At 41.1% G+C, this 14,378-nt stretch overlaps 1 protein-coding gene across 1 annotated transcript in view; it reads right to left on the bottom strand.

Moving 5' to 3' along the window:
- The window catches only part of disp3 (dispatched RND transporter family member 3), a 66,125-nt gene that overhangs the window by 45,817 nt on the left and 5,930 nt on the right, over nt 1-14,378 (bottom strand). Inside the window, exon 2 of the mRNA XM_008123360.3 lies at nt 615-1,522. Within this exon, the coding sequence (XP_008121567.1) occupies nt 615-1,521 (907 nt within the window). The 5' untranslated portion in view covers nt 1,522. The remainder of the gene's footprint in view (nt 1-614; nt 1,523-14,378) is intronic.

A 14,378-nucleotide genomic window follows, 5' to 3' on the forward strand; every position in this document is an offset into this window, starting at 1 on the left:
AGTAAGGTTATGTTGTAATTATTGTATTTACGAATTTAGTACCAAAATATCATGATATATTGAAAACATTGACTACAAAAATGGCTTGGATAATCCAGAATGTTGGATAAGCGAGTGTTGGATAAGTGAGACTCTACTGTACTAAGGGCCCTTCCACACACAATAATAAGGCTAAAAATCCCATAATATCTGCCTTGAACTGGGTTATGTGAGTCCACACTACCATATATTCCAGTTCTAAAATATGGGATTTTACTCAGCTGTGTGGAAGGAGCCTAAGTTGTCCAAGCTCTGCATTGAACAGGGAGGAGAAAACCCACAGCAAGTGCAAAACAAAACAGAGACAATAAACAGTCAGTAAAGAACAAACAAACAACTAATGCTGAGAAGGAACTGCCCATCCCCTATTGGAGTGGATTTCGAGTTATAGCATTTTACAGACATGCGCAGGAGGCTAACAAACAATGGAACAAACAAAGAGAGTCAGGTTGTGGTGCAGCTGGTTAGTAGCCAGCTGCAATAAATCACTACTGAGTGAGCTCATGATGGTTAGACAGACCTAGAATAAATTTCACCCTATGTGAAATGGGAGAAATGGGGGAGGCCCCACTCACCTCGTATGTCGGCCAGGTCCTGCCCCAACCCGTCGTAGTAGATCTTTCCTCCTCTCTCTGTGGGGAAGAAATACGTCATGAGGGAACTCGGCGGAGAGCAATAGGAATACGAGCCCAGTGGGAGGTCTTTGAGGACTTCGTGGGGCTTCCAGCAAAACTCCCGGAAGTGCGGGTGGTCCATGATGCGGCGCTCGATCTCGTGGATGGTGACCAGGCGCTCGGAGGTGAAGATGTTGTTCTCGGTGTCGCCCCGAGCGAGGAAGATGAGCTCGATGCGCCAATGGGCATGGGTCTGAGTGTTGGCGCTCGCCATGGCATTGGGGTACTCCCAGTGGGACGGAGCACTCCGGGATTGGCGAGAAGTCCGGCTGGACGACTGGAGCAGAGGCTGGCTAGTCCTGTTCTGTTCCGGGACGCTACGTTTCCGCCGAACCGGCTGCGAAGCGTTGTGCCGGAGATGCTGCAAGTGCTCAAAGATCAGTCTCTGCAAGGCCTCCAAGTTGAGGTCCGACAAGTCACGACGGCTGCGGCCCCAGGAGCCGAACTGGGCCTTGAGGGCCAAAGCGAGAGCGTCGAAACGGAGCGAGGACTCGTGGTTGCGGATCTCAAAGGCATTGTAAGAGATATCGATGTCCAGAGCGGGGTAGTACAAGAACATGGTCAAGGCCAGCGCGGTGGGAATGGCGCAACCCAAGAAGAGAATGATTCCGGCTGAGTAAGGGTTGGTGAAGACCCAAGCCACCACGGCCCAAAAGCTGGAGGCAAGGGCATCTGTCGCTGGTGGGGTCCGTGGTGGAGGCGTCCACTGGCATTTGCCACACAACTGGGCCCCCGGGCTCTTCTTGCAGGCCTCCTCGTCCTCGTTGGGCCAAACTTCCTGCAACAAAGGGTCGTCCTCGGTGTCCATCCTGAAGAAAGAGAGAAGAACATCAACCATCATAATGTCGCCATTGTCCCCATCACAGTGTGGCCATATCCACATCTCGGATTTCACATCCCATGGCTGATATAGCAGATGCCAAAGTTTGGAAGAATAATCCTCAAAACTGAAGCCATTCCAAAAACGTGCTCCAAACTCAACCAAAGATTGGATGCAAACTCAGCCAAAGAACCAATTCAAACTCAAAGAGTCAATTGAAACTCTGTCAAAGACTTAATTCAAATTCAACCCAAGACTTAATTCAAACTAAGTCAAAGATATGCTCCAAACTCAACCAAAAATTTGATGTAAATTCAGTCAAAGACTTGATTCAAATTCATCCAAAGACCTGATTCAAACTCAAATACTGAAGTCAAACTCAGTCAAAGACTTATTTCAAACCCAGCCAAAGATCTGATGAAAACTCAAAGACTTGATCCAAACTCATCCAAAGACTTAATTCAAAGTCAGCTAAAGATGTGATTCAAGCTCAGCCTTAGGCTTGATCCAAATAGCCAAAGACATAATCCAAACACAGACACTTGATTCAAATTCATCAAAAGACTTGATTCAAACTCAACCAAATACTTGATCCAAACTCAACCAAAGACTTTATCCAAACTCAGCTGAAAATGTGATATAAACTCAGGCAAAAACTTGAGTAAAACTTATCCAAAGACCTGATTCAAATTCAACCAAAAACTTAATTCAAACTCAGCCAAAGGCATGATTCAAGCTCAGCCTAAGACTTGATCCAAATTCAGCCAAAGACATGATTCAAACTCAACCAAAGACTTTATCCAAACTCAGCTGAAAATGTGATATAAACTCAGGCAAAGACTTGAGTAAAACTCATCCAAAGACATGATTCAAACTCAACCAAAAACTTAATTCAAACTCAGCCAAAGACATGATTCAAGCTCAGCCTAAGACTTGATCCAAATTCAGCCAAAGACATGATTCAAACTCAACCAAAGACTTGATTCAAACTCAGCTGGATGTGATATAAACTCAGCCAAAGATATGACTCAAACTCAGTCAAAGACTTAATTCAAACTCAACCAAAGACTTGATTCAAACTCAACCATAGACTTGATCCAAACTCAACCAAAGGCTCCAAACTCAGCCAAAGATGTGATTCAAACTGTCAAAGACTTAATTCAAACTCAACCAGACTTGATTCAAACTCAGCCAAAGACTTGATTCAAACTCAACCAAAGACTTGATTCAAACTCAACCAAAGACTTCAGCCAAACTCAGCCAAACCCAACCAAAGATTTGATGTAAACTCAGCCAAAGATGTGATTCAAGTTCAGCCAAAGACTTGATCCAAACTCAACCAAATATTTGATATAAACTCAGCCAAAGACTTACTCCAAACCCAACTAGATCCTTGCTCCAACTCAACCAAGCTTAGCCACAAGCTGGGAACCCCTTTTCGCTGTGCTTCTAAGCAGACACATGGAGATCTCTCCCTTTCTCCACAATCTCTCTCCTCTCCCTGGTAATGCGAGCTTATCAGCACATTAACATCTCTCTCTCTCTCTTGTGTGCATATTCTCCTCTAATAGAAAACGCTCCGATATCCCACCGAGGGCGAGCCCTGAACAAGGCCGATTACATCTCTAAGAGCTTCGGGAAGAGTAATTGTCTCCCCTCAGAGCTAATGATCTTTATTAATAAGAGGCCGGATAGAAAGATAGCAGCTGGGGGTCGTGTCAGAAGTGGCATCTGAGGCGTAAATATCCTTACGAATTACGAAGCGTGTTTGAATCACAACTGGCACGACTCCCAGAACCAAAGAAGATCCGTGATTGGTTCTCTTGCTCTTTTCAAATAGCAAGGAAAGACTATGCTCCCCTTTGAGAAACTCCAAACAATGGTTACAGGGTGGATGATGGTTTGGGTGATACATCTGTAAAACACAAGGGTCTGGGTGCATCTAAATTTTGACTCCCATGACTCCATCGCATTGAACCATGGCAGTTAAAACAGGGTCAAATGGCAGATGATGATGATGATGATGATGATGATGATGATGATGATGATGATAATAATATCTCCCCCAGGAGACTCAAAGACTTTGTGAAACTACAACTCCCATGATTCCATCGCATTGAACCAATTCAAGGTGCAATCATCTGCCACCTACATTTTGACCCTGCTTTAAAAGCCATGGTTCAATGCTATGGAATCATGGGAGTTGTAGTTTCACAAAGTCTTTGAGTCTCCTGGGGGAGTTATCATCATCATCATCATCATCATCATCATCATCATCATCATCTGCCATCTAAATTTTGACCCTGCTTTAACTGCCATGGTTCAAATGCGATGGAATCATGGGAGTTATAGTTTCACAAAGTCTTTGAGTCTCCTGGGGGAGCTATTATTATCATCATCATCATCATCATCATCATCATCATCATCTGCCATCTACATTTTGACCCTGCTTTAACTGCCATGGTTCAATGCGATGGAATCATGGGAGTTATAGTTTCACAAAGTCTTTGAATCTTCTGGGGGAGACATTATTATTATTATTATTATTATTATTATTATTATTATTATTATTATTATTATTTTCTGCCATAGAGTGCTGGAACCTCACCAAACAACTATTCCTAGGGTTCCATAGCATCAATATATATATATATATATATATATATATATATATATATATATATATATATGTGTGTGTGTGTGTGTGTGTGTGTGTGTGTGTGTATAATGTTGTAATATAATATTTTATATATATATATATATCTCCCCCTCGATGGATTGTCACCTTGCCGTGGTGAGGGGGCTTGCGTGTTCCGATGAACCTGTGGGCACAGCCGCTGGAGTGATGCACTCCCAGGAGTGGCCGCAGGGGAAGATCCAGACCAAGCACAATCCGAAGACCCAAAGACCTCAACGACGGAGCAGGCGGAGGATAACAGGGTACATGTTACAACGGCTGTGAAGGCGGAAGAAGGCTGCAACAGACTGAGAAGCCACTCTCGTTGTGTTAACCACACCACTGCTGGAACCTCACTCTGTGAAGACTGTGTGTTGACCGGCCGTGCACCGATCTCCACACATTAAAAAAAATCACGCACAGGCGTCTTCCAACAAAAATAAAAACAAACCTACAAAAGTCCCATGGCGATCAGCGAGTGGCGACGGGGGCAGGACTGTGAAATCTGGAAGCCCCTAGTCACAGACTGGCACATGGGCGGTGGATATGGACTCAGTCGTTCTACCTCAAGGACCGAGGCAGTTGAGGAGTCCGGCAGCTGTATCCATGACTGAGCAGCCCTTTTTAGGATCCTCTCTGCTCACCCCACACGGGGAAGGGGCTAGAAAAGGTGCCCTAAACATAGTCTGCCTCTCCTACCCTGATTGGACTGCCGCGTCCAGAGGGGTCACCACTCTGCGGCCAAAAAAGAAAAATGAACTTTGGAACATGGAACGTACGGACATTGTTAGATAACACTGACAGCGAACGCCCTGAACACAGGACTGCTATCATAGCAAGGGAGCTGGGACGCTTTAAGATTGACACAGCAGCCCTTCAGGAGACCCGGAGAGCAGGAGAGGGACAGCTGAAGGAAGAAAAGGGAGGCTACACCTTCTTCTGGAAGGGACTGCCTGAAGAAGAGCAAAGAATACACGGAGTTGGCTTTGCGATCAGAAACGACCTGGTGAAGCACCTGACTGAAGCACCCCCTGGCATCAACGAATGACTTTCAACCCTCCGAATTAACCTTGCCAAAAACCAACAGGCAACCATCATATGCGCCTATGCACCAACTCTAGACGCTGACGAAGACATCAAGGAAAATTTTTACTGTCAGCTGGACACCATCCTATCGGAGATACCTAAGGAGGACAAAATCATCCTCCTGGGGGACTTTAATGCCAGAGTCGGAAGGGACTCCGACCTGTGGCCAGGGATCATAGGAAAAGACGGGGTCGGAAGCAGCAACTCGAATGGCATCTTGCTTCTCACCAAATGCGGAGAGCACAACCTTGTCATCACCAACACGCTCTTCCGCCAGAAAAACAAGCTCAAGACATCATGGAAGCACCCTCGGTCAAAGCATTGGCACCTCCTGGACTATGTTATCACACGTGCCAGAGACTGCCGTGATGTGCTTCTCACAAGAGCCATGACAGGTACTGATGACTGCTGGACAGACCACAGGTTAATCTGATCCATGATGGCTATCAAGATCATCCCCAAACGCAGACTCCAAGGAAGGAAAACAAGGCGCAAAATGAACACCCAAGCCCTCCAGGAGCCCTCCAAACGAGCCCTTCTCCAAACAACACTCAAGGATCATCTACCCACACAACACCCCGAAAATGTTGAGGAACATTGGAACAAACTGAAGACCTCCATCTTCACAGCCTGTGAAGAAACCATTGGATACCAAACTAAGAAACATCAAGACTGGTTTGATGATAACGACAAAGAGATCCAACAGCTGATTGATAACAAAAGGAAAGCCTTCCAAACATGGCAGAGAGACACCAACTGTGCTGCCAAGAAAAAGATCTATGCCAGTGCAAAAGCTGAGGTCCAAAGAAGGACCAGAGAACCCAAGAACATCTGGTGGACAAAGAAGGCTGAAGAAATCCAACACCTTGCAGATACCCATGACGCTCAGGGATTTTTCAAAGCCACAAAGATCATTTATGGACCAAGAAACCATGGCATACAGACCCTACGCTCATCAGATGGAACCAAAATTCTGAAGGACAAAACGTCAATTGCACTACGTTGGAAAGAGCACTACCAGAACCTGCTGAATTGCAGCTCCAATGTGGCCGAAGAGACCCTCTCACAAATCCCGCAACAACAAACCAGGGATGAGCTTGCAGCACTGCCTAGTTTGGAAAGTCAGCAATGCCATCAGCCAACAAAAAAACAACAAAGCCAGCGGACCTGATGGGATTCCTGCTGAAATCTTCAAAGAGGGTGGACCTGAGCTGATACAACAACTCCACCAGCTCATTGAAAAGGTGTGGATGACCGAGAAAATCCCAGCAGACTTCAAGGATGCCACCATCATCACCCTTTTCAAGAAAGGGGACAGAACAGACTGCGGGAACTATCGTGGTATCTCCCTTCTAACCTCCGCCGGGAAAATCCTCGCAAGGATCCTTGCAAACCGCCTTCTCCCTGTCTCAGAAGACACCCTCCCAGAATCCCAGAATGGCTTCCGTCCCTCCAGAGGAACAGTGGACATGATCTTCACTGCACGACAGCTCCAAGAAAAATGCAGGGAGCAAAACCAACCTCTGTCCATGGCATTCATTGACCTTGCAAAGGCATTCGACACAGTGAATCGCAGCGCTCTCTGGACCATCCTCCAAAAAATCGGGTGCCCTGACAAATTTGTGAACAGCCTGCGGCTTCTCCATGATGACATGATGGCAACAGTCTTGGACAGCAACGGCTCCCAAAGTGGCCCATTTAAGGTGGAATCAGGTGTCAAGCAGGGATGTGTTATTGCCCCCACCTTATTTTCCATCTTCATCGCTATGATACTTCACCTTGTTGATGGGAAGCTTCCTACCGGAGTGGAAATCATCTATCGGACAGATGGCAAGCTATTTAACTTCAGCAGACTGAAAGCCAAAACCAAGGTCACCACAACATCTGTTATAGAACTCCAATATGCTGATGACAACGTAGTCTGTGCGCATTCAGAAGAAGACCTACAAGCCACTCTAAACACCTTCGCAGAAGCAGACGAGAAGCTCGGCCTATCACTGAACATCGAGAAAACCAAAGTGCTCTTCCAACAGGCACCAGCTACTCCCTCTGCAAAGCCAGGAATACAGCTTAACGGTGTCACATTAGAAAACGTTGACCATTTCCGCTACATTGGCAGCCATCTCTCCACAAAAGTCAACATCGACACTGAAATACAACACCGCCTGAGCTCTGTGAGTGCAGCATTTTTCCGTATGAAGCAGAGAGTGTTTGATGACTGGGACATCCGTAGAGAGACCAAGGTGCTTGTTTACAAAGCCATTCCCCTCCCAACCCTGCTCTACGTCTGCGAAACGTGGACTGTCTACAGACGTCACACCAAACTCCTGGAGCATTTCCATCAGCGTTGCCTCAGGAAAATCCTGCAAATCTCTTGGGAAGACAGGCGGACAAATGTCAGCGTGCTTGAGGAAGCAAAGACCACCAGCACTGAAGCCATGCTCTACGCCATCAACTCCGCTGGACTGGCCACGTTGTCCGAATACCCGATCACCGTCTCCCAAAGCAGTTACTCTACTCCGAACTCAAGAATGGGAAACGGAACGTTGGTGGGCAGGAAAAGAGATTGAAAGATGGGCTTAAAGCCAACCTTAAAAACTGTGGCATAGACACTGAGAACTGGGAAGCCCTGGCCCTTGAGCGCTCCAATTGGAGGTCAGCTGTGACCAGCAGTGCTGCGGAGTTCGAAGAGGCACGAACGGAGGGCTTAAGGGAGAAACGTGCAAAGAGGAAGGAGCGTCAAGCCAACCCCGACCGGGACCGCCTTCCACCTGGAAACCGATGTCCTCACTGCGGGAGAATATGCGGGTCAAGAATCGGTCTCTTCAGCCACCTAAGAACACACACCCAAGATACCAAGGATGGAAGACTATCGTCCTCGAACGACGAGGGATCGCCTAAGTAAGTAAAAGTATATCCTATAATATAGTACAATATAGTACTCTCTCTCTCTCTCTCTCTCTCTCTCTCTATATATATATATATATATATATATATATATATATATATATATATATATTAGGCATGAATATACGATTCAAAACGATTTTTGGACATGTCATATATACACACACACATACATACAAACACACATATATAGACACACCATACTACCCACCACTCAAGTGACAGGGGAGAATTTCATCTGTTTCTGGCTCTCTCCATTGGTGTGGAATTTGCATGACTCCGCCCACTGCCTCTCCCTTAACCCTTTCCTATTATTTTCTATGGCACATAGGAATTGATCAGCAACTGAACACACTAGAGAGGTTTGGGGAGAATTCACCATGATTTATAGGAGTTGTAGGGACTGGGATGTATAGTTCACCTGCAATCTAAGAGCACTCTGAACTCCACCAACGATGGATCTGGAACTCACTTGGCACACAGAACTTTCATGACCAAGAAAAAAATATTAGAGGTCTTTGGAGGGATTTAGAGGAGTTGTAGTTCACCTACATCCATGAACCCAAACATTGATGGATCTGGACCAATTTTGGCATGCAGACCCGATATGCCCAAAATTGAATACTGGTGGGTTTTGAGGGGATTTGGCCTGGACATTTTGGAATTGTAAGTTCTGGGATGTATAGTTCACCTGCAATCTAAGAGCACTCTGAACTTCACCAAAGATGGAATTGGACCAAACTTGGGACACAGAGCCTTCATGAACAGCAAAAAATACTTGAGGTCTTTCGGGAAAATTCACCTTGATTTGGGGAAGTTGTAGTTCACCTACATCCAGAAAGCATTGTGAAGCCAAACACAGATGGATCTGGACCAAACTTGGCACACATATTTGATGTAATGAACTATATAACACAATAGTGGTTCCACACATAAGTAGTACACAATATGTATATTAGAGCATCATATACATATAACATACACAGAAACAATACTCAGTCCTAAGGTATATAACTCAAAAGTATCTAACTCAGTATTATAAATCAAACAAAATGATATAAGTCTCTGCAGTCCTAAAAGGTTTGGATTGGCTTAAAGGCAAACTGATTCAGAGTCTCTGGAGTTCTGGAGGGATTCCTCAGGACTCCACAGGTTTTGGATCAATAGTGAAGCCAAGTAGACAGAGTCAATGCTGATGTAACTCCTGAGTAGGTGGTAATATATCAGTTCACACCGTTTGCACGCCGTTTACAACTGGTTCCCGGGTTTTATCCCAGTTTCGGTAACCCTTCTTCTGGTAAGCGGCAGAAGCTTTATTATTTCTTTATTGATGGCTCTGCATCAGGTATTCTTAATTCTTAACAGAAATAAAAATAAAAGGAAATTTGTCTAATGTTGTGCTCTTTATAACATATAAATCATCAATTGTATAGACCTTGTGAAAATAGACATGTCAAAGCACCCCAAGATATGCGGTATTCTAAGTTACAAACAAGGAATTATCTTTTTTCCCAGATATAGTAGTAATATTTGGATCATTTCCTTCAACCCTTTGTTTTGAAAACTCAATCATACATTAAAGATACCACTCATTTCATAAACATTATTGAATCATTACACATCCCTAGAAATTCTACTCTAATGAGTCTAGATATTACTTCTCTGTATACCAATATCCCCTTAAATGAGGTAAGAACCATCATTAAAGATCTTTTTGACTCTAGAGAATCCCAAACACCACCTACACACTCATGGATTTACTTGATATAGTCTTAGAAAACAATTATTTTAAATTTGGTACGCAATTTTATTTACAAATATGGGGTGTAGCCATGGGGAGCGCAGTCGCCCCCTGTCTGGCTAATCTTTTTGTTTCCCAACTAGAAACCAACCATATTTATGATCAAGAGCAGAACCCATATTTCAAAGATATGATCTATTATGGGAGATACATAGATGATGTATTTACGATTTTTACATCACACAATATGGCTGAACAATTCAGTAATTGGATTAACACCATCCACCCCAATATTAAATTCACTAAAACCATCAAATTGACAGATATACATTTCCTAGATGTTTCTATACACCAAGATGAAAGGGGCTTATATGTTACTAATTACTCCAAACCTACTGACAAAAACTCCATTCTTAACTTTAATAGCTTCCATCATTACTCACTTAAATTCAATTTGCCATATTCCCAACTACTTAGAATTAAGAAGAATAATAGTAAACCAGATCATTATTTTGCAGCAGCCCATTCCCTTAACAACAAGCTTAAAGCTAGAGGCTATCCAGCTAAGATACTGAAACAGGCTTTTCAGAAGTCACAACAGATAGATAGGAGTACCTTATTGAAATACAAACCCAAACAGCAACTAAACAGGATTATCTGTCCACTAACACTTACCTCACAGACCCCACATATCCGCAGAATTATCAATAAGCATTGGCATCTTGTACAGGAGATCCCAGGGTGCAAAGATGCACCTATTATAGCACACAAAAGATCTAAAAATTTAAAAGATATTCTCATTCATTCTGATTTCAAAATATCCAATTCAGAACCCAGGAATATTATCACAGGGAATTTTAAGTGTGGACTTGTGACGTTTGTGGTCTCACGTCCAATATTAGGCAATTTCAACATCCATCATTGCTCATCAAGATCAATTTGAAAAACTACATGACTTGTTCATCAGAAAACGTAATCTATGTTATTAGATGCCCTTGTGATTTATTATACATAGGTATGACCAGCAGACCCCTGAAAATCAGAATACAAGAGCATCGATCAAAAATTAAAAGAGGAAGTTTAGACTCCACCCTGTACACTCATTTCCAACAAAAATCTCACCCATATAACAGTTTTAAATTTCTTGCTCTAGAGAAGGTTGTGCTGCTGGCTACACAGACATCAAAACTAGTCTCCTCAGAAGGGAAGCCTTCTGGATTTACAAACTGAGGACCATTACCCCTCATGGTCTAAATGACAAATTGGACCTCACCTGCTTCCTGTAATCAGGTATTTAAATCACTAGGGGACCATGAATGGCTGCTCGCACCACAAAATCCACAGCAGCATATTGATACTGCGAACATGTGAGTAGATATGTTTACTACTATATCTGGGGAAAAAGATAATTCCTTGTTTGTAACTTAGAATACCGCATATCTTGGGGTGCTTTGACATGTCTATTTTCACAAGGTCTATACAATTGATGATTTATATGTTATAAAGAGCACAACATTAGACAAATTTCCTTTTATTTTTATTTCTGTTAAAAATTAAGAATACCTGATGCAGAGCCACCAATAAATAAATAATAAAGCTTCTGCTGCTTACCAGAAGAAGGGTTACCGAAACTGGGATAAAACCCGGGAACCAGTTGTAAACGGCATGCAAACGGTGTGAACTGATATATTACCACCTACTCAGGAGTTACATCAGCATTGACTCTGTCTACTTGGCTTCACTATTGATCCAAAACCTGTGGAGTCCTGAGGAATCTTTCCAGAACTGCAGAGACTCTGAATCAGTTTGCCTTTAAGCCAATCCAAACCTTTTAGGACTGCAGAGACTTATATCATTTTGTTTGATTTATAATACTGAGTTAGATACTTTTGAGTTATATACCTTAGGACTGAGTATTGTTTCTGTGTATGTTATATGTATATGATGCTCTAATATACATATTGTGTACTACTTATGTGTGGAACCACTATTGTGTTATATAGTTCATTACATTGTTTATAATAGACATCTGTGTTTACTCAATAACACATATTTGATGTGCCAAAATTTGATAACTGGAGGAGTTTGGGGGAACTGACCTTCCTTTCTGGGAGTTGTAGTTCACCCACAATCAGGGAAACTGTGATCTCCATCAATGATGGACCTGGACCAAACTTGGCACACAGAACCCACATGACTAACTCCACCTACTGTAGGGGTTTGAGGGGACTGACCATAGTGGGAGTTGTAGTTCATAGTGGGAGTTGTAGCATGCTGAAACCCACTGATGATCCATCCTGAGCAAACATACACAACATAACAAACTTTAAGGACAGATGGAGTTTTTCGGGGTTCACCTGGCATGATGGGAGTTGTAGTTCACCCACAACCTTATGCATTTGGTACAATTTAAAATAATGCCAAGCTAGTAAATACCGTATATACTCAAGTATAAGCCGACCCGAATATAAGCTGAGGCACCTAATTTTACCACAAAAAACTGGGAAAACATTGACTCCAGTAAAAGCCGAGAGTGGTAATTTCAGAAATAAAAATAGATACCAATAAAATCGCATTAATTGAGGCATCCGTAGGTTAAATGTTTTTGAATATTTACATAAAGCTCAAATTTAAGATAAGACTGTCCGACTCTGATTAAATCATGATTCTCATCTTCTTCAATGTAAATGTGCTTATGTATCCTTTTAATAATAATAGAGTAAAATAATACATGTAATAATAATAATAATAATAATAATAATACAGGAAAATAATACATGTAATAATAAATCTTCTTCAATGTAAATGTGCTTATGTATCCTTTTAATAATAATAGAGGAAAATAATACATGTAATAATAAATCTTCTTCAATGTAAATGTGCTTATGTATCCTTTTAATAATAATAGAGTAAAATAATACATGTAATAATAATAATAATAATAAATACAGGAAAATAATACATGTAATAACAAATAGAGTAAAATAATAAATGTAATATTAATAATAATAATAATAATAAATACAGGAAAATAATACATGTAATTATAAATATAGTAAATTAATAAATGCAATAATAATAATAAGATCAGAGTGAAATAATAAATGCAATAATAATAATAATAATAATAATAATAATAATAATAATAAATACAGGAAAATTATACATGTAATAACAAATAGAGTAAAATAATAAATGTAATAATAATAACAATAATAAATACAGGAAAATAACACATGTAATAACATAGAGTAAAATAATACATGTAATAATAATAATAATAATAAATACAGGAAAATAATACATATAATTATAAATATAGTAAATTAATAAATGCAATAATAATAATAATAAGATCAGAGTGAAATAATAAATGCAATAATAATAATAATAATAATAATAATAATAATAATAATAATAAATACAGGAAAATTATACATGTAATAACAAATAGAGTAAAATAATAAATGTAATAATAATAACAATAATAAATACAGGAAAATAACACATGTAATAACAAATAGAGTAAAATAATACATGTAATAATAATAATAATAATAATAATAAATACAGGAAAACAATACATGTAATAATAAATAGAGTAAAATAATAAATGCAACAACAACAACAATAATAATAATATCAGAGTGAAATAATAAATGTATTATTAATAATAAAAAATAGAGTAAAATAAATGTATTAGTAGCAACAATAATAGAGAAAAATAATAAATGTAATAATACCAATAATAATAGAGAAAAATAATAAATGTACCATATATTCTTGAGTATAAGCTGACCCAAATATAAGCCAACCAGGACCCTCACTCAAGTATAAGCTGAGGGGAGCTTTTTCAGTCTTAAAAAAAGGGCTGAAAAACTAGGCTTATACTCAAGTATATACAGTAAGTAAAAATCAAGCCATGCCGGTTCAATGAGTGCCAAACTACATTAAGTTGACAGTGCAGATGCACAGCAGGAATCTTGACAACTTATTTAATACTGTTTTAACATTTGTGTTTTGTCGGTTTTCAATGGCATCGTTGTATTATGCCAACCCCAATTCTTTTTCATTTCCAGGCGCTAATGAATGCCTCGGATGAAGCGTCCAAATTTGGAGCGAAGTCTTCTTCCGCCAAGACGGATCCGTCGTGCCAGCCCCGGTTTTTAATTTACTGGCCTGTCTGGCTTGCAGCGCTTCCGAAATGAAATATGCCAGGACTTCGTCCTCCCTCTTCTCATTAAGTCGGCTCTCTCTGTATTTTATAACCTCCTTATTTATTCCTTGCTGGAACAAATACACAAGGAGGGCGGAAAAACGTGCCCTTTCCCTTCCCTGGCGATTCCGAAACCCTCTCGGCTGCAAGTGAGTGAGACTCCATCCAAGCGAACTCTCCAAGGTGCTGAAATCCATTAAAGAGCTGAAATTCAGCAC

The sequence above is a fragment of the Anolis carolinensis genome, unplaced genomic scaffold (assembly GCF_035594765.1).
Source record: "Anolis carolinensis isolate JA03-04 unplaced genomic scaffold, rAnoCar3.1.pri scaffold_15, whole genome shotgun sequence".
Taxonomy (NCBI): Eukaryota; Metazoa; Chordata; class Lepidosauria; order Squamata; family Dactyloidae; genus Anolis; species Anolis carolinensis.